Raw genomic sequence first — 21938 nt, 5'->3', positions numbered from 1 at the left:
AGCCATCCCCAGGAAAGCAGGGCTCTATCACGTGTAATGGTTACTTGGCAAGACAAATGCCATAACTCCAAACGTGCTCCCCCCCTTTTTCCCCCCAGCTTTTATTGCTGAACACGATGTCATGTTATGGAATATCCTTTTGGTCAGCTGGGGTCAGCTGTCCCGGCTGTGTCCCCTCCCAACTTCTCGTGCACCCCCAGCCTACTTGCTGGTGGGGTGGTGTGAGAAGCAGAAAAGGCCTTGACTCTGTGCAAGCACTGCTCAGCAGGAACAAAAACATCCCTGTGTTATCAACACTGTTTTCAGCACACATCAAAAACATAGCCCCATAAAGCTACTATGAAGAAATTTAACTCTATCCCAGCCAAAACCAGTACTATACTGAAGAAATAATTGCACATACATAGATGATTCATGCTGACTTGTGTCACATACAGGACTTGGCACAAAGTGATATACATTTTAATATATAATTTAATATCTCAGCACTGCTGAATTTCATGTATGCTCTGCAAAAATTCAATACTTCTGTTATTGAAGTAGCCTCAGAAGATTGTATTGCTATGAATGCTCTTCTAGTATACAGTTTTACATGATTTTAAATGCCTAAATTTTTTTTATTTTTTTCTCAAGCATTTGAAAGTAAATCTGCATTTGAGAAATATTTTGAGTGTCTGATGTGTAGTTACCACTGAACAGTGGCAATAATTCTGGTGAAATAGACTGACATCTTGCATGAAAAATATGAATGCAATTGATTTTTTGAGCTTGTAAGACACTAGGCATATTGTGTGCATCTTAACTAACATAAAATTGATAGTGGACTTTGAGAGAGAATTGTAGATGAGTAGAAAACTTCATAATTGAAAAGGAAATTGCAGATGGCAACAAAAGGCAATTTAATTGTACACATGTAAGTCCTTATTCAGCAAGATACTTATGCATGTGACTAGCCTAAACCTTGCTCCAGTCTCACTAAAATCAGTCCAGCTACTTATATGTGACACTGAATTACAGCTTTAGGGTTTCTAAGATTATTTAAGAATAAATAGGGCAAATTCATTTTGGATAACTCTTGATGGAACCAAATTGTATCCCTACTTAGTTCAGAGTGATTCCAGAGTAACTCACTGGAAATCAGTGGCATTTTCCCTAGCTTGATTGTAAGTATAACTGAGCAAAATTTAGATAATATAGTTGTTTTTTATTAATTGTCCAGAGCAGTTGTGTTTGTTTATAGAACTTTTGTGAGAAACTCCTGGGTTAGTTCTCATTAAATAATAAAGGGTAACTTTTATGAATGCATAGCAAATTTAGAACATCTGGATTTTTAAAACATTGCTCCACATGTAGCATGTTTCTTTCAGGGTTCATCAGTTCTCTGTACTGTATTGTATTATTAATGTGTTTGTATGGATGATGTAAGGGCTTAAGATTTCTTTGCTTTCTGGACAGGTGCAGCTAGGTGGCTGGATTTGCAAAAGCTGTTACATTTGGATTGAAATTTACTGACCTTCATATATCTGCTTTTTCTATGCTGCAGGTGGGCACTGTGGTGGAGGTTCTTGACAAGCTGTCACCTGCGGGATCAATGAAAAGCACTTACCCATTAACCTTTGTTCAGCTAAAGCAGGTGAGGGTTCCTTCAATAGGCACTTTGCAGTAATTTTATAAAGTTTATTTGAACAACCCTCTCTGGTATGACTCTTATGTCCAGTGTCTTACACCTTATCTCAGCACAGCAGTAGTAGTATTATAAAGATGTTGTCCTGGTTTCGGCTGGGATAGAGTTAATTTTCTTCCTAGTGGCTGGTATAGTGCTGTGCTTTGGATTTTAGTATAAGAATAATACTGATAACATGCTGATGTTTTGGCTGTCGCTAAGTGGTGTTTACATTGGTCAAGGACTTTCCCCCCCCTTCAGCTCCCCATGCTCTGCCAGGTGCCCAAGAAATGGGAGGGGGCACAGCCAGGATAGTTGATCCAAACTGACCAGAGGGCTATTCCATACCATATGATGTCATGCCCAGTATATAAACTGGGGGGAGTTGGCCGGGGGGTAGCAATCACTGCTCGGGCACTGGCTGGGCGTCGGTCAGTGGGTGGTGAGCGGTTGTATCATTTTTTTTATATATTTTTTTCCCTTTTTTTCCTCTCCCTTGGGTTTTGTTCCTCTCTCTCTCTCTCTCGTTGTTTTTTTCCTTCTCATTATAATTCATTATTATTATTACTATTATTTTGTTCCAATTATTAAACTGTTCTTATCTCAACCCACGAGTTTTCTTACTTTTGCTCTTCCAATTCTCTCCCCCATCCCACCGGGGGGGGAAGTGAGCGAGCGGCTGCGTGGTGCTCAGCTGCCGGCTGGGGCTAAACCACGACAGTCCTTTTTGGTGCCCAACGTGGGGCACGAAGGGTTTGAGATAATAACAGATTAACCAGAGCGTATTAAGGAATTTAGATCTGTTAGTAGTTGTGGGATGTGATATTGATCCATTTGTTTCTAGCATTGGTTTACCTGATCTGCACCATGCTCATTTCTTTGCCGTACATGTTAAAGATCGGTGTTGGTTTTTGCAGTTTGCTGTGCTCTGCTTTCATTGGTGATGTTTTGCCTGTGAGATTTGTTATTAAAACAGTGACCTTGGGTTTATTTTGGTATCTAAGTGCTGTACTGAAACCATTACTGTATGTCAGGTATCATCTTATGGAGACAACTCGCAATTATACTTCTTCCTCTGAGAGGTTTTTTATGGAGGAAATGCAGAATTGTACCTTCACTACTTTCTTCTACAATGCTTCCTCCTTCATTACAGTAACTTTTCAGTATTTTGAACAACCTTGGGTAGTTAAGATACTTGTATTGGTATTGTTTGGGAATATTGTTTTGATCTTGTCCAGGGTTAGTAAGCAATTTAAGAATATCATCCAGAGATCTGCCCTAAGGCTGGATAGTTATGAGTGGCAGGGTGTGTGGAATAGCATGGGCAAATGCCTAGGATGGTGGGCACCTCCAGTGTTTTGGAACTTCACCCCTGAACAAGTGCTGAATCCTGAAAAATTCGTAGAATATTTGGAAAAAGTATGCTGTGACTCTGGCAATTCTAAGGAGATACAAATCACTGCAATGTGCTGGGGTCTGGCCCATGCCTACCGAGCCCTGTTCAACGCTACTCAGAACCCTCAAGGATCTGGTGACAAAACGACAGGCACTGCGGCTGCTCCAGCCCCCCCTGCGACAGGCACTGCGGCTGCAGCTGCTCCGGACAACTCTGTTACAAGCATTGCGGTTCAAACAGGGAACGAACCCATGTCAGTATCAGTCGCCCCTATACATAAAAAGAAATCCTGGAAGCGAAAGTCAGCTCATTTAGAAAGGGAAGATGAAAGAGCAGGGCCATCACAGGGAGAGGAAGAGGAAGAGGAAGAACTCGTAAATGAGACCGAAACCACCCGATCCCTATCCCTGAGTGAGCTGTGAGATATGCGAAAAGATTTCAGCCGTCGTCCAGGGGAGCACATTGTCACCTGGCTGCTCCGATGCTGGGATAGCGGGGCCAATAGCCTGGAATTAGAGGGTAAGGAAGCCAAGCAGCTGGGATCCCTTTCTAGGGAAGGGGGCATTGACAAAGCGATTGGAAAAGGGGAACCAGCCCGCAGCCTCTGGAGGCGACTCCTGTCAGCTATAAGAGAAAGATATCCCTCAAGGAAGATGTTGTATACCGCCCCAGGAAATGGACCACCATGGAGAAAGGTATCCAGTACCTGAGGGAATTAGCTGTGCTGGAAGTGATTTATGGTGACCTGAACGACGTGCGGTCACCCATAGATCCAGACGAGGTCCAGTGCACAAGACCCATGTGGCGGAAGTTGGTACGAAACGCACCACCATCCTGTGCCAACTCACTGGCAATACTGACCTGGAAAGATCGAGACGGTCCAACAGTGAATGAAGCTGCTAGTAACCTCCGAGAATACGAAGAAAGTATCTCTTCCTCCTTTGTCTCAGCTGTGCAGGAACTGTCCCAGGAGTTCCAATGGTTCAAAGAGGATTTGTCCTACTCCTTACCTATACGGACCAGTGTCTCAGCTATTAGGAGTCAGCGTTCTTCTGCTCAAGAGAGAGGATATAGAGGGTACACACCACGGGGCACCCTATGGTTTTACTTGCGTGACCATGGAGAGGACGTGAGGAAGTGGGATGGAAAACCTACCTCAACCCTAGAGGCACGGGTACATGAGTTGCAAGGAAAAACAATCACCAAAGGGAGTTCTTCCAGGAAAATTGCTGCTCCGGTTTCCAGTGGACAGTTCCCCAGACAGAGTAAGAGGGCTGATTTTACTCCTGATTTTAATGAAGAAATTCCTGACTCATATACACAAGAAATGGGTAATGAATATTATGACCAGGATTAGGGCGGCCCTGCCTCCAGCCAGGTGGAGGAAAGGGACAACCGGGTTTACTGGACTGTGTGGATTCGATGGCCTGGCACATCAGACCCACAGGAGTATAAGGCTCTAGTAGATACCGGTGCACAGTGTACCCTGATGCCATCAAGCTATATAGGGGCAGAACCCATCTGTATGTCTGGAGTGACAGGGGGATCCCAACAACTGACTGTATTGGAGGCCGAAGTGAGCCTAACTGGGAATGAGTGGCAAAAGCACCCCATTGTGACTGGCCCAGAGGCTCCGTGCATCCTTGGCATAGACTACCTCAAGGAGAGGGTATTTCAAGGACCCAACAGGGTACCGGTGGGCTTTTGGAATAGCTGCCTTGGAGACGGAGGAAATTAAACAGCTGTCCACCTTGCCCGGTCTTTCAGAGGACCCTTCTGTTGTGGGGTTGCTGAGGGTTGAAGAACAACAGGTGCCAATCGCTACCACGACGGTGCACCGGAGGCAATATCGCACCAACCGAGACTCCCTGGTTCCCATCCATGAGCTGATTCGTTGGCTGGAGAGCCAAGGAGTGATCAGTAAGACTCGCTCACCTTTTAACAGTCCCATATGGCCAGTGAGAAAGTCTAACGCAGAGTGGAGACTAACAGTAGACTATCGTGGCCTGAATGAAGTCACGCCGCCCCTGAGTGCTGCCGTGCCGGACATGCTGGAACTGCAATATGAACTGGAGTCAAAAGCAGCCAAATGGTATGCTACAATTGATATTGCTAATGCGTTTTTCTCAATCCCTTTGGCAGCAGGGTGCAGGCCGCAGTTTGCTTTCACTTGGAGGGGCGTTCAGTACACCTGGAATCGACTACCCCAGGGGTGGAAACACATTTGCCCTACCATTTGCCATGGACTGATTCAGACCGCACTGGAACAGGGCGAAGCTCCAGAACATCTGCAATATATTGATGACGTTATCGTGTGGGGCAATACAGCAGAGAAAGTTTTTGAGAAAGGAAAGAAAATAGTCCAGATCCTCCTGAAAGCCGGTTTTGCCATAAAACAAAGTAAGGTCAAGGGACCTGCACAGGAAATCCAGTTTTTAGGAATAAAATGGCAAGATGGATGTTGTCAGATCCCAATGGATGTGATTAACAAAATAACAGCCATGTCTCCACCAACTAGCAAAAAGGAAACACAAGCTTTCTTAGGCGTTGTGGGTTTTTGGAGAATGCATATTCCAAATTACAGTCTGATCGTAAGCCCTCTCTACCAAGTGACCCGGAAGAAGAACGATTTCAAATGGGGCCCTGAGCAACGACAAGCCTTTGAACAAATTAAACGGGAGATAGTTCATGCAGTAGCCCTTGGGCCAGTCTGGGCAGGGCAAGACGTAAAAAATGTGCTCTACACCGCAGCCGGGGAGAACGGCCCTACCTGGAGCCTCTGGCAGAAAGCACCCGGGGAGACTCGAGGTCGACCCTTAGGGTTTTGGAGTCGGGGATACAGAGGATCCGAGGCCCATTATACTCCAACTGAAAAAGAGATATTGGCAGCATATGAAGGGGTTCAAGCTGCTTCAGAAGTGGTTGGTATGGAAGCGCAACTCCTCTTGGCACCTCGACTGCGGGTGCTGGGTTGGATGTTCAAAGGGAGGGTCCCCTCTACACATCATGCAACTGATGCTACGTGGAGTAAGTGGGTTGCACTGATCACACAACGGGCTCGGATAGGAAACCCCAATCGCCCAGGAATCTTGAAGTAATTATGGACTGGCCAGAAGGCAAAGATTTCGGAATATCGCCAGAGGAGGAGGTGACGCGTGCTGAGGAGGCCCCACTGTATAATAAACTACCAGAAAATGAGAAGCAATATGCCCTGTTCACTGATGGGTCCTGTCGTATTGTAGGAAAGCATCGGAGGTGGAAGGCTGCAGTATGGAGTCCTATACGACAAGTTGTAGAAACTGCTGAAGGAGATGGTGAATCAAGCCAATTTGCAGAAGTTAAAGCCATTCAGCTGGCTTTAGACATTGCTGAACGAGAGAAGTGGCCAGTGCTCTATCTCTATACTGACTCATGGATGGTGGCAAATGCCCTGTGGGGGTGGTTACAGCAATGGAAGCAGAACAATTGGCAGCGCAGAGGTAAACCCATCTGGGCTGCAGCTCTGTGGCAAGATATTGCTGCCCAGGTAGAGAACCTGGTTGTAAAAGTACGTCACGTAGATGCTCACGTACCCAAGAGTTGGGCCACTGAGGAACATCAAAACAACCAGCAGGTGGATCAGGCTGCTGAGATTGAAGTGGCTCAGGTGGATCTGGACTGGCAACATAAGGGTGAATTATTTATAGCTCGGTGGGCCCATGACACCTCAGGCCATCAAGGAAGAGATGCAACATATAGATGGGCTCGTGATCGAGGGGTGGACTTAACCATGGACACTATTGCACAGGTTATCCATGAATGTGAAACATGCGCTGCAATTAAACAATCCAAGCGGTTAAAGCCTCTCTGGTATGGAGGGTGATGGCTGAAATATAAATATGGGGAGGCCTGGCAGATCGAATATATCACACTCCCACAAACCCGCCAAGGCAAGCGCTATGTGCTCACCATGGTGGAAGCAACCACTGGATGGCTGGAAATGTATCCTGTGCCCCATGCCACTGCTCGGAACACTATCTTGGGCCTTGAAAAACAAGTCTTATGGTGACACGGCACCCCAGAGAGAATTGAGTCAGACAACGGGACTCATTTCTGAAACAACCTCATAGACACCTGGGCCAAAGAGCATGGCATTGAGTGGGTATATCACATCCCCTATCATGCACCAGCCTCTGGGAAAATTGAACGATACAATGGACTGTTAAAGCCTACACTGAGAGCAATGGGTGGTGGGACGTTCAAACATTGGGATACACATTTGGCGAAGGCCACCTGGTTAGTTAACACTAGAGGATCTGCCAATCGAGCTGGCCCTGCCCAATCAAAACTTTTACGCACTGTAGAAGGGGATAAGGTCCCTGTAGTGCGCACAAAAAACATGCTGGGGAAGACAGTCTGGGTTACTCCTGCCTCGGGCAAAGGCAAGCCCATTCGTGGGATTGCTTTTGCTCAAGGACCCGGGTGCACTTGGTGGGTAATGCGAAAGGATGGGGAAGTCAGATGTGTACCTCAAGGGGATTTGATTTTGGGTGAGAATAGCCAATGAACTAAATGGTATGATGTTAACTGCTATATAATACTGTGTGCCATCACTTGTATGATTACTATACACCATATCCATGGTATTTCAATAAGGATCACCCAGATTAGTGAAGAATGAATTTCGATGAAAACAAGCAAAGTGCAGTGGTGATGGAACCAGAACTGGCTTCAGCATGCAACAATCCAACACCACACACCATCTTTTCTGCCATGAAGGACTATTATGACAGATGGAGCCCAAAGTCATGGACTAAATGAACTTAATAAACATTTTAGAAGGATGGCCCATAGACCAAGGGAATGATAACTGTGTGTACATATATAGATACACATATCAAGAGACAGGAAAAGTGGTGGTGATTAATTGTATTAGAAAAGGTAGAACCTGGGTGTGACATAAATGGTATAGAATAAGGGGTGGATACTGTCCTGGTTTCGGCTGGGATAGAGTTAATTTTTTTCCTAGTGGCTGGTATAGTGCTGTGCTTTGGATTTTAGTATAAGAATAATATTGATAACATGCTGATGTTTTGGCTGTCGCTAAGCGGTGTTTAGATTGGTCAAGGACTTTCCCCCCCCTTCAGCTCCCCATGCTCTGCCAGGTGCCCAAGAAATGGGAGGGGGCACAGCCAGGATAGTTGATCCAAACTGACCAAAGGGCTATTCCATACCATATGATGTCATGCCCAGTATATAAACTGGGGGGAGTTGGCCGGGGGGTAGCAATCACTGCTCGGGCACTGGCTGGGCGTCGGTCAGTGGGTGGTGAGCGGTTGTATCATTTTTTTAATATATTTTTTTCCCTTTTTTTCCTCTCCCTTGGGTTTTGTTCCTCTCTCTCTCTCTCTCTCTCTCTTGTTGTTTTTTTCCTTCTCATTATAATTCATTATTATTATTACTATTATTTTGTTCCAATTATTAAACTGTTCTTATCTCAACCCACGAGTTTTCTTACTTTTGCTCTTCCAATTCTCTCCCCCATCCCACCGGGGGGGGAAGTGAGCGAGCGGCTGCGTGGTGCTTAGCTGCCGGCTGGGGCTAAACCACGACAGATGTCCAGGATTTTTGCATTGGAGACCTTTCCATATTCTACAGTGCTCCTGTTTTGCACGTGAGGTTTTCCTCTTTCCATGAATGTAGGTATATATGCTGTCCAGGCTTTCACCTTTTACCTCTCTCCTCTCTGAAGTACTGATTTTCAGGTTCTTAAAAGACTTTTTTTTTAAGCCATCTTTTTCTTCACTAATAATTTTCCTTATCCTATTTTTTTCTTTGCCTCTTCCCACCTGCTATCAGAGTGAGCACAGTGGCTGAGACACTGCTTTCTCATACAAGTCAGGGTACCTGGAGATTGGGGAATGCAATCCATTTGACACTTCTATGGGCCTCCTACTTATTTGTAGTAATTTTCTTTTACTACATGTATGGTGAGGCAAGAGAATGCAGTGAGAGAAACCTTTGGGAGCAACCTTTTGGAGTTGTTGCAACCCACTGTTGAGGTCATTCACCCCAATGGTTGAGACAGGAAAAATACCTTTCTCTGCATTTTCCTGGGGCTTCTGCTGACTCCCACTCTCCCCTGTGTTCCCTCTCTGTCAGTCTCTGCATCAGTTTCCCTGTCAATTTTGGTGACTTTCCATATCTTCCCTCACAGTCAAAGATCTTTCCCTTGCTGCTGAGGGACTCTGTCTTTCCATTAAGGCTACATGGCTCCTTGATCGCTTCTGTGCCGAATTTCGCAGAAACTGGAGCATGGATGCTAATTGCCTGCAGCTAAAATAAACTACTTGGAGAGAATGTGATGGTGGTAGTAGCTGGGGGAGGGAAAGAGAGGGGAGCAATTCAGCAGATGCCTGGGATATGGCATTAGTCAAGTAGGAATTCAAAGCGCAGATTTCTCCTTTCCAGGCCACTAATGCAGAGGTGTGAGAGAAGCTGCAGGTAGTACGTTGTGGCTGGATGTAATTTCTAGGGGGCTTTTCTCTCTCGTCTTCTGGCCTTCCCACCCTTAGTACTCTGCTTAGGAAAACTCCTGAGAGAAGAGGGCAGCCAGCAGAGCTTCCTAGCATATTTTAATTTTTTTTTTCTTTCCCTCCCTCCCCCCTCCCTCTTTTCTGGGCACCTTGTTGCAAATGCAACACAAATATAATAATTATAGCAGAATGGAAATGGTTTACTCTCACTTCTTCCTGCCAGGGTTATATTCTAATCCAAGTCTTGAAGATAAATGGTTTTGTGGCTACTGAGTGAAAGAGGCGATGCATTTTTTTTGACTTGTTTTTAATTTGTGTTTCACTTTGTGATGAGAACAAATCCAATGACTGTGACTTTTTTTTTTGTCTTCCCTGATGGGGAACTTAGTGAAAAATATTCCAAAATGCTCCTGATGTAAATCAGGTAGTTTTTAAAATAGATAATATTGACTTGATGAATATGTCAATTTATGGGCACTGGGTGACAAGTGCACTTTCAAGTTTGTTACATAAACTCAGTTAGGAAGGGATTTTCCAGCTATCTTTTCATTGACTTTAATGAAGAAATAATACCGTCGGTCATTAACTGCTTTGTTTTTATTGAGGAAATACCTTCGTAGCTAAGACCCTTATCTTTTAAAGTTACATCAGTGTTCTGATGAAACATTTAAAAATGGAAACTCTGTGGAATTTACACCCATTACTTAAAGGTCAAAGTGAACTCTAATCTGAAGCTGGTATCTGTGATAGATGCTGTCTGAAGTGAATGAAAGTTAATGTTTCAATCCAAGCATGTAGGCAGGAATGTGGGATATTTCTAATTCATTACCTGAACTGAAGCTACGGAATGACTTGGTTCATTAATCTGTTTGGGTTTTTTTTCCTTTCTTGTCTTTTCTTTTCTTAGTATTTTGGGTTTGTACTGTACAGAACTACGCTTCCAAAAAACTGTACGGAGCCAACACAACTCTCTTCACCTTTAAACGGAGTCCATGATCGTGCCTATGTCTCTGTCAATGGGGTAAACATTGTTTGCTGGTATTCATTTCTGCTATGAATGGCCTTCACAAAAGTCATAGATAAGTCTACCTTTTTTTTTTTTCCTCCTTTATCCAGCTTACCAAAACAACTTTATTAGATAATCTTATTTAATCAAATGAAGGAAGTAAGGAAGTATACACTTTATTCATACTAAATGTTCATATTCATATTTCAGAAAATATGACTATAATTTCTAAGGAAAATGTAATTGTTTCCATTTTTGAGATATTTCAGTGTTGACACAGATTCATGACTTCAGTGAAAAAAAAAAACCTAGAAGAAGGGTTTACTTGCAGGTTCATGAAATATCTTGATGGTGTGTGTGTATATATATATATATATATATATATATATATATGCTTGGTGGCTTTCTACAGTGTTTCCATAGATTTTTTTTTTTAATTCTTTTTTTATTCTTCTCTTTTTTTTTTTTTTTCCCCTTTGCGGGTGGGGGGAAGTAGAAGCCTGAGCCCATGTCTTACTTTATGAAACTGGCTTCTGACCACAAGTTAAAAAAAAAAAAAAAAGTAGTAGTTTTATTGTACAGAATGTGAACATTACCTTTCTTCCCTTAAGCAGGGTTTTGATCCTGCTTAATGAGAATTCGTATTAATTCACGGACTTTGATAGCCTATTTTTTAATTATTCTTTGACCTATGCTGACTCATCACCTTTGTGTCCAGGTCAAGCTCTTCTTTCCTTATGTTGTGGGAATGGGAATAAATAAAGCTAAATATTGATGCAAGCTTAATTGGAAGATGAAGCCCCTTTTAATCACTGATACTGCCAAAATCTTTTCAGTCACTAGACTAAATTTGAGAACTCACTTTTTGTGAATCGGGTGCATCAAAAACACAAGGGTTCTAACAGTTGATTGAGTTAGTTGAATTCAGCTAAGGAAAGAGATGATGTCAGTTAGACAAATGCTGCCTAGTAGCATGTCCAGTTGATGTACTGAAATGTAAATATTGACATAGCAGCTTTGTGTGTGTGTGTGCTTGCATGCAAGGGGAGGAATGGAAAATTTTTTTTTTACTTTTTGTTTTCTTTTTCCCCTTTCTTTTCTTCATGCAAGTCGAAGAGACAAATAACAGGGTTTTGTTGGTTTTCAATGGTTACTGTTTTCTTCCTGTTGGTGTAATTCGTATAGGTTCCTCAAGGTGTCCTTGAAAGGGACAAATCACTGACGATAAATATCACTGGGAAGGCTGGAGAAAATCTGGACATCTTGGTAGAGAATATGGGCCGAGTCAACTTTGGTAGATACAATAATGACTTTAAGGTAAGTAAAAATCAATTGAGTTACTGGATTGTGGTGGCTTTTCCTCTTTTCCACAGGTTAAAAAGAAAGTAGTGGGTTAGAGCAAAAGGATCAGGATTACACAGCTGTAACTTTACCTCAAAATGCAACTACTCACAAGTTTTCATTTGAGTTTTTTCTAGTCACTGAAATCAAAGTGGAATTAAAAAACTGATAGACATCTCTTAAATTTTTTTGGTTGGTTCACTTATATTGTCAGCCAAAGTGTCACCCACAAGACTTTCAGGTTGAGTTGAGTCGAGTCTGTAGCTAACATTTTGAAATGTGCAAAGCTGTTTGGATAAACTACAAAAATGGGTTGGAAATCGGTCTAGATCTTGGTCGTACTTCGAGGCTTGTGAATCCTGGGGTTCTATTTGTGTGTGTGTGTATGTATGTGTGTGTATATGTATATGCTTTTATATCTTTTTCCATGTCTCATTTTATTTGTCAGCAGCGTACCCTTGCAATATTTTCAGTGTGACTAGGAAAGGCTGTCTCATGAGCGCTTTACCATGCAAAATTGCCAGTTCAGATTTGGACTGATCAGGTGTTAGAGATAATTATCGGAAAGCTTCTGAATGCTTCTGGGTCCATGCTACACTTTGGGACCTCCCCACATGAGTGGCTGTGGTGGGTTGACCTTGGCTGGCTACCAGGTGCTCACCAAGCCACTCTATCACTCCTCCTCCATTAACTGGATGGGGAGAAAATATGACAAAAACCTCGTGGGTTGAGATAAGGACAGGGAGATCACTCAGCAATTACCGTCATGGGCAAAACAGACTCGACTTGGGAAAATTAATTTAATTTATTGCCAGTTAAACAGAGTAGGATAATGAGAAATAAGAACAAATCTTAAAAACACCTTCCCCCCACCCCTCCCTTCTTCCCAGGCTCAACTTCACTCCTGACTCTTCTGCCTTCTTCCCCTGAGAGGTGCAGGGGGATGGGGAATGGACGATGTGGTCGGTTAATAACACTTCGTCTCAGCCGCTTCCTCCTCACACTCTTCCCTGCTCCAGCATGGCATCCCACCCAGTCCTTCATGATACAGTCCTTCATGAACTTGTCCAATATGGGTCCTTCCCATGGGCTGCAGTTCTTTAAGAACTGCTCCAGCATGGGTCCTTTCCCCGGGGTGCAGTCCTTCAGGAACAGACTGCTCCAGCATGGGTCCCCCAAAAGGTCACAGCTCCTGCCAGAAAACCTGGTCCTGCGTGGGCTCCTCTCCACTGGTTGCAGCTCCTGCCAGGAGCCTGCTCCAGCATGGGCTCGCCACAGGCTGCAGCTTCATTCAGGGCACATCCACCTGCTCCAGCGTGGGGTCCTCCACAAGCTGCAGGGTGCATATCTGCTCCACCGTGGACCTCCATGGGCTGCAGGGGGACAACCTTCTCACGCTTGTGTTGTGTTGCCATGAGTAGGATGGGCCTCTTTGCATTGTTAAAGAAGGATATATTGATTATGATTAAGCAGCATGGAAGAATTGAAGCTGAGGCTTGGTTTAAAGGAGGCTAATTGACCAGTTATCTTATTCTTAAGTGTGTTGTGATCAGGATTTTTAGGTGTATTTCCAATTATGCTAAGGCTCTAGTCAAGGCAAAGCAATATAACTCAGCATTGCAAAGCTGGTAGCTTACAGGCTTTCACCATATCAAAAAGCAGTTTCACCCCTTTTACGCTTTGGAAGGCATTCAGTTATTTAAATCCTAATCAGAGCAAAACTAAATGTATGTGGGAACTTTTAGAATGTATGAAAGCCTCTGAATTAAAAGTATCAGCGACTGAGGGTTTTCTGTGCTTATGGCATAAATTCAGTGGGCAGCAGGAGTGCCAACTCTGTTTATACTGTCTTTTCAAAGTACCTTGCTTTTATCTGAGTGCCAAGAGAGGGCAGCTAGTTCCCCAATGTTTGCCTTCACGTAGAGGCAGCAGAAATGTTGCATTGATTTAATAACAAGCCACATGATAAGGCACCTATGTGCTTAATGTTAAATTAAGGTAACAGAATAGAAGGTTAGAGGTTGGATTAGGGAGGTGCTCAGTGTTGCTGCTGGGTGAGCTGAAATTTACACTTATACCAGGGTTTCAACCTTTTGAAGATTTAAGGGTGAAGCAAGTTTAGTAGACATGTGCATTGTGAGAATAATCCTGTAAAAGAAGGATGCTTCTGTGTAGAAGAGGCAGCCTTTCTCGAGTAGCTTTGGAAAATCTGCATTGCTTCTTCCCATAGCTTCTTCCCATAGAATCCCTCCCTCACGCTGTTCTTTGTGTTGATTTTGAAAACTGGGAATAATTATACCTTGGGTTTTAGATATTTTATGCTTTCAAAAATAACTTCAGGGGAAGAGGTTCCTACCTTGTGAACCCTCGCATTTTTAAGCAAATAAGGTAGGTTTTTCTGGGTTTTGTTTGGCTGGTTTTTTATCACTTTTTTTTTGAGCTTGAAATGAAACTAGGCATCTAGCTTTTGGGAAGGAATCTTAAAAGGGTTTTGGTTTTAAAACATCCTGCTGATCTAAGTCTTGTTGTTGAAGGACACAAAGGAAGGAAGAGTGTGGTTTCTGTTTTTTCTACTTTTTTTTACATGCTCACTGCTACCTATATCTTTGTTTTACTTGGAAAATTTATATCCATATCTGGACTGTTGTATATGTATTCTTATGCAGTCCAAAGTAAGAATGCTTAGTAGGCACTTCATCTCATTTGAAAAATCACACTGTTTGTAGCGCCTCAAGATGATGAGCTTGGGGAGGCAGGTTAGAAAGTTTGGGCTAAAGTTATGTTGCATTACTTCAGTTGACTGCTAGACAGAGTAAAGTCTAGGTTGTGTAGAAAAGTTTTGCCACTTAACTCTGCAGATATTTTATTTTGATATAAGAAAATAAGTTCCTGTTCTTTAAAGTGGGCATCTAGGTAAAGGAAGAGAAAACCAATTAGTCTTGTACTGATGATGAGGCTTGCGGAGTCAGTGCAATGCTTATTAGACATCAGAACAGACACACAACATAGTATCAGCCCTCCAAGGCCATAGAAAACGTGGGTTTGCTTGTTCCTGTTCGCCATGTGGTGTTTGCAACAGAACTTAAGTTGCACTGAAAAACAGCTTCTATGCAGGGTCTATTCAAGCGATTATATGGATGTAGCAGCACTGGTTTAAAATCAACCCCCTGCATTGCACTGAAACACAATTTTAGAAATTATTATTATAACACAATTAGGACATGTGCAGGGGTAACTTGATGTCCTGTCACTCTTCTTAAATCATGACCTTACCTTGCTTTTGCATTCATTGTGTGAGTACCCTGGTGTGCTGCACACATGGTTCCATAGAAATGAAACAGGACTCTGTGGGCTTGAAGCTGACTGTAAGCTTCAAGTATTTCACTGAATCAGGGTCACAAAGCTTGTGGCTTGATTTTTGTGATACTGTATGTTAGCTGTAGAAGATATGTAGGAAGTAAATACTGCTTTCTCTGCTATTGTGCAGGTTAACGTCTTGGGTTAGTGACTCAGTGTTACCAAATCTCTTGATGATATCTCAAACTTACGCTATTTAATGCTTTTTCCACTTTTTATTAAGCCCCAGGTTTTGGAATCGTGTTCATGTTAAAGCAAAACAGAAATTTTCAGTTACAGGAAAAAAGTTTGAAAAAGAACTTGGGCATCAGTGAAAGCTCAAAACTTTGAAGAGGAACAGATCTTCACAGAGAGTAAATGAAACCGTTTATTCTTAAGCAAAGCTTATAACTTGGTGAAGACCAGATGCTTGTTTTTTTCATACACAGATTGGCAGCTGTTGCAAATACTTTGATTCAGGTTTTTATTCCTAACTGATTTATAGTTGCAGCCAAATAACTTCAGTAACATGAAGCTAATTATGTTATTTTTTGGTTGGTGTTTTTTTTTTTTTCCTAGGGTCTAGTTTCAAATTTAACTCTTGATCAAGATATACTTGTTGATTGGGAAATCTATCCTCTAGACATAGATGGAGCAGTGAACCATGACATTAATGGCCACCTTGACCAACCAAAGAGATCTGTTGGCGATCTACTGAGTTACGAAGCACCTACTTTTTACACTGGTAGACTTTCAGTTCCTGGAGGGATTCCAGACTTGCCTCAAGACACCTACGTCAAGTTTCCTGGCTGGACAAAGGTACAACTTTTTGCTGTAAAAACTTGAAGCCCGCTCAGAAAGCTACTGAAACTTCTATGGACAATCAAGGTCCACCTCTCTTCTACCATCCAAGATGGGTAGAAGTTGGTTGTAGTGGTGAGGTGTCTCATATATTTAAAAGCTAGGAAATGGATTCCTTGCTTTAAGTAAATCTGGAGATAAACCATTAAGAGAAGGGAAACCTATTCAAAAGATACATGGTATTGGTCTAGAAAGTGGAGCATCACGAAGAAAAAACAACCCTAGTTTTTCAACAGGATGAAAGATGAGCTGTCAGGCTATTTAGAAATGTGGCATTTAGTTGTGTTGGGGTTTTTTTTGTCTTGATATGGAGCAGAAACAGCTTTTTGGAGGGATGGAGTGAATACATGCCTTGAGATAAAACAATTTTTTATTCTGGAGGAAGTAAGATGCTACAAGGCATTTTCCTGGTTATATTGATTGACTCAGTAATTAAGAACGTATTTGTGGTGTTGTGTAAGGAGCTATGGATACAAAGCATAGAGAGTGTTGGACACAACTGCTGGTGTTGTGCCTATAGATATGGATCCAATGTATGGAAGATGTTACTGCTTGTCTTCTGGAGGTTACCTGTAACTGGGCTGAACGGATCAGAGAGCACTGCCATGAGAAGCTTGTGGGCAGATCTCTGTTAATGGGAACTTCTCATAGGGCTGGAGCATAGCTAAAGCAGCAAAGAGTGTGTTTGCACAGTGCCATGTTTGAAACAGCCAGTACGCAGGATGGGTAAGGACCAGCTCAACTAGCTGGTGGGAGGCACAGAGAGCAGAATGAGTGCACTGGAGTGCCGCTCCTCTTGGAGGCCTAAGCATTTAAGTCCAAGCTGCAGGGAAGTGCCTGTGATAGTGTTAAGTAGCAAAATTATTCCTTTCTGAAACAATTAATTTACTGCTATTAAAATAGAGTAGGAGAAGGAGTTGCTGGTGATCTATCTACAGTATTGTAGTGGTTAAAGCACTTCCCAATATGCAGAAGGCTGTGATTCATTGCAGGCACTTAGTGTTGCTGGCACTGAGCTTGGATGAGGAAGTACGACTTATGCAGATATATAGGAACAGGGACTATCTTACACAATCACTGAATAAAATCTAAAAATAGCTCTTTGCACAGGAACTGGAATCTGAGACTTTTGCTGTAAATTCTGTGACCCCATGAATCGTAAATCATCTTCAGGAAGCAAGATGACCATACCTGCCTGTTGGCAAACTCATCTTTCAAATGGCAAATGAGTCCAAGAATTCTCATGTATTGGTGGGAATCTTTTCCTCTGACCTATTGGACATAGAAACCTCTGTTTTACATAGTTTGTATACCCTCTAAAGCAGTCAAGGTGAAGAGATCCCAGACAAACTAAGTAGGGCTATTGAATTGATCCTTCAAGCTTTATATGGATTGGACCAGAGTTTTAAATAAAATACCTAGGAGTAATAAGATTGAGGTGATACTGGGTGTGGAAACTGAGACTTCCAGATAACTTTACCGATGAGCAAATGCCTTTTAGGCAGAGGGCTATAAGGGTTTAAATTCCACTCAGGTTCCACTGGATCTGGGCCTTAATTCCTTGAGTGGCTCTGTATAAATTGCTGATGCCAAGGTGTGGAGAGGGACTTCTAATAGGTGTTAAAACCCACCTGTTTGAGTAGTTGGAAAACCATGGAAACAACACTTACCAAGAAAACATATAGTTCTGATGATGATCCTGCCTTTACGTATTAAGACAAGGAATATTGCATGCTGGACAGTCTGGAAGAAGGGTGCAGCATTCACAGTCATGAACTGTATTGTAGGTTGCTTGCCTTCAGTGTTTTTTAAACCCTTCACTTAATAAAACTTCCTCCACCCTCGCCTGAGGAAGCACAATGCTCTTAAGCGTACATGCCCCTGAATGTATGGTTAGATTTATAGGACCTCTTTTTTTCTTCAACAGAAAAGAGAACTTGGAGTCAGGACTGTTCTTGATTTCTGCAGATTCATGGGTTGTAGTTGCTGACCCTACTAAAGGAAAACTTTTTACAGAAGATAGAGATCCCACCTCTTTTATTTTTTCTAGGGCATATTTATTGGTAGTGTGTATAGTGTCATGATTTGCTGGTTTAGGGCATACAAATTCCTGAGTGTGCAGTCTTTAGAAACTGCAGTGTTAGTAAGTACAGTTTGGAACTGAGAAATTAAGTTAATAGCTTTACTGGAAAAATGAGTTACAATGAGTGACTGATTAAGATCAGAAACAGAGACCTGCCTGATCATACCTCCTGGTTAGGAATCAACTGCATTAGAGTTCTACAGTAAACTCCTACTTCCCCCAGGGTTACAGTCACTCTGTAGTAAGCAGGCTACTGTCTGGTGGGTACACTCACTAATTCATCTTGTATGTGTGGAGGTTGCATTAATGCCATGCTTTCTTCTAACTACTAAGAACCAGAGTAGTGAGCTTGAATAAATAGCTCTTCTCTTGCCTTTTAATACAGCAAAAACAAGCCACAAAGCAAGATAAACTTGATTTAAAAAAAAAACTAAAAAAAAAAAAAATGTTTGAGGTCAAAGTTTATTAACACTTTGGCAGAACTGTGCAAGATAGGATCTTATACCACGGAAGTGGATACAGAGCTGAAATAACTCACCTGCATTTGCAAATATACCAACTCCTTATAAAATTTCTTTTGCGAGTTTCATAAAATTTGTTTTCATAAATGCTTGAAAAATGAAAACACAGGAAAAATACCTCCAAAACTTGAACAGAATTACTCGCTGTAATACAATTGTGCTTCTGTAAATCCTTTAAAAATATTATTCTGACTTCAGCTACCCCAGACAATTTTAGAAATTGCCAAGAGTGCAGTAAAAGTCCTTACTTTCCACTGATTCAGACTATTTTATTATTTTTATCAGTGTACATCAACGCCATGAGTTAGTTTGGTAATCAGAATATAGAGGAAAAACAAAGGCCAAAGCAAGGGGGCAAAACACAGATGCAGTTATCTGTTCCCATCCCTTTTCTTGTCCACTGAACTCTTGTCTGACATATGCTAAAGAGACACTTAAGAGGAGTAAAGGCAAATTATTTTTCCAAATCAGCTGTATATCCCTCCTTATGTCTTGTTTAATGAACAAGATTCAGCTCAACTCGGTAGGAGTCCATTTACAGTTTTACTGAACATTCTGCAACTCACCGATTAATAGACTTTTGGAAAAATCTGCACTTATGCTATTTCAGTGTGTCTGTTTTGTGGTGTATACATGACTGTTTTGACTTTTTTCTTTTTCCTCGTGCCCAGTTTTGTTTTATCTTTTGAACTTAAGGTGTTTATAATATTAGAACAGTATTTTGAACTAGTGGTTCTGGCCACCTCCACTATTAAAAGTAATTTAAAGAGTTTGTATGGCAAGTTTACCAGAATTTCATTGAACTTAAATGAATGCTAGCAGACGCCCAAAGATTTTAATGGTTGTAGGTTACTACAACAAAATACAGTACTCTCTTGCAGTGTGATTTCACAAGTTCTTTTGTTGACTAAGCTATTACAAGTGCAATAGACATCTGAATTTCATGTCTCTAGACAAGCTGTATCTTTTTTCATGAAATCATGCAACAGGAAGGGACTACCAAGATAATGTAGTCTTACACTTGTACGGACAGCCACAACAGAATTAGGATCTGCTTTTTCCTTTTGTGAATTCTTTCTCCTTTTAACAATCAGCTTCAAGCAAATACAGTTTTCAGGTTTTCTTTGGTCTGAAACTTGGTTCAGTGCCAGGAACTTGCAATTCTGTTTTCCTAAGTATTGTCGTATTTGGAATTACTGCAGTATTTGACCACTTTCTTTTAAAATATTAATGATGGCTTTAACTCATCAGGGAATTTAGATTCTTTTGATTGTGATTAGCATTTTCTTGAACAGATTTTCTATCCTTGGTGTTCTATCACATTGAAGGATGGAGGAAATTCAATTACTATGTGAAGAGTGTTATGCTTAAAGCTATTTTGTAATTTGATCTCTGTCAAATTATTAAAATGTCATTATTTTTTCTTTCTCTCCTAACAGGGGCAAATTTGGATCAATGGCTTTAATCTTGGTCGCTACTGGCCAGCCCGTGGTCCTCAGTTGACCCTTTTTGTTCCAAGGAATATACTTGTTTCATCGGTGCCAAACAACATAACAGTGTTGGAGCTGGAGCGTTCTCCTTGCAGCACCCAGGCATGCGAGATAGAATTCGTAGACAAACCTAATATCAATGCAACTGCACAGTATGAAAATGATGCCCCCCAACTCTTTGTTAGAGACATACAGCTGAACCATCTATAACAATTTGAGTGTTTCCTTATCTTCCCCTACTTTGCTTCCCTTTCCCTCAAACCATACTTCCCTTTTTGAAAGACTCAGTGTTAATCAGTAAGTTGTTTAGCTGAGGCAACTTTTTAAATTCTTCAAAGACCTTTTTTTAAAAAAAAAAAATCTGTCAGTTAAATACTGAAATTCTCTTAAAAAATAAAAGCTGTAGCTTTAGAATTTGCCTTGGAGTGTGAAATTGAACTCATTTCACGGGTAACAGATAACATTCGCATCCGTCTAGTAAAAATGTAGTCCTTGTAGGCTGCTTACATTACAGGAACCTTCTTACGCTTTTCTTTTTTTACCATGCTTTGCAACTGGAGAGGAGCCTACAAAAGAGGTGCACAGTCCCGCTAGCTTGCTGTTTACTCACGTGGACTGGTAGGTCAGAGCTGCCAATAGACTCGACACTTTCAGCTGATTTTATCATCTGGTTAGTATCACTAGTCTGAAGGGGCTTACTGCCAATGTTGAGCAGACCTCATTTTTTTCACCTCTGTGCAAGTGACCTTGGAAAAATTTCAGTTGGTTTCTCACGGGAGCAGTGAGAAGAACTGTGGAAGAGAGCATTCAAATGCAAGCTGGTCCAAACAGTAGTAACGTGGAGGGACCTTATAGTCTGCATCTGTCCCCTCCTGGAAAGCCAATTTACTGCTTCCCTTCTGCTATCTCTGAAGGCTTTAAGTAAATAGATAAGTACAAGGATATACGTAAAATTTAGGCTGTTTTGGTTGGATCATAGCCTCTGATTAACCTGCCTGCAGAATGTAGTCTTAAAATGAGCTATTTTTCCTTTTAATGGATCATTTTTCTTTTTTTTTCTTGGGTTTTTTTCTTTTTTTTTCCTCTAATGGGTCTGGAGTACCTGTTTTTCATAGGCCAGCACCTTGGAAGTGGAAGGCTTTAAGTTAATTTTAATTCTTTTTTTAGTCATTAATTCACGTCTTCTATTTTGTTCCAGTAAACTGATGATCTTTGTAAGTGCCTGATATTTGCAAAGATGCGCAATCTCTGTCAGTAAAGCTGACTTTCTACAACAGACTGAATCTTCTTTTTGATTCTTATGGGCTTGATCTCAATTGTGCAAACTCCTTGCTGAGATTTAAACAACAAAAGATGAAGATGATGGAATCAAGTATTTTCATAATCTGTGGTTTCTTCCTTTTGATTTTTGTCTGATGTTATTAAAATGGTTCTTTAAAGATGAAGTCATTCCTGTGTTTGTTTGGGAAGGAAAAAGGGGATGAGGAAGAGTTATGAGCAGTTACAGTATTAAGGGAGAAATGAGGGTGTGAAGTCCCTATGGACAAGGAGTTCTTGTTGATGTCTCATTTGTTTTCTGTGTTATGAAGATATGTGCAAAGTAAAGCGAAACCAAGTAGTTGTAATGGGCTGTGTGGACCCTGGAGGTGCCACCCTTTTCTGAGATGACCAATGCAAAAACTTATTTCTTCTCAGCTGATGAGGACTATTACTGTCACCTGAGGAG

General features: G+C 41.7%; 1 protein-coding gene across 1 annotated transcript in view; it reads left to right on the top strand.

Annotated features, from left to right (window-relative positions):
- Positions 1–21657, top strand: part of GLB1 (galactosidase beta 1) — a 52351-nt gene extending 30694 nt beyond the window's left edge. Inside the window, exons 12-16 of the mRNA XM_075493389.1 lie at positions 1544–1633; positions 10482–10595; positions 11766–11897; positions 15837–16076; positions 20162–21657. Of these exons, the coding sequence (XP_075349504.1) occupies positions 1544–1633; positions 10482–10595; positions 11766–11897; positions 15837–16076; positions 20162–20422 (837 nt within the window). The 3' untranslated portion in view covers positions 20423–21657. The remainder of the gene's footprint in view (positions 1–1543; positions 1634–10481; positions 10596–11765; positions 11898–15836; positions 16077–20161) is intronic.
- Positions 21658–21938: the final 281 nt, after the last annotated feature.

This window comes from Mycteria americana, chromosome 2, assembly GCF_035582795.1.
Source record: "Mycteria americana isolate JAX WOST 10 ecotype Jacksonville Zoo and Gardens chromosome 2, USCA_MyAme_1.0, whole genome shotgun sequence".
Lineage (NCBI taxonomy): Eukaryota > Metazoa > Chordata > Aves > Ciconiiformes > Ciconiidae > Mycteria > Mycteria americana.
The sequence above is the reverse complement of the archived record's forward strand: the minus strand, read 5'-3'. Positions and strand labels throughout refer to the sequence as shown.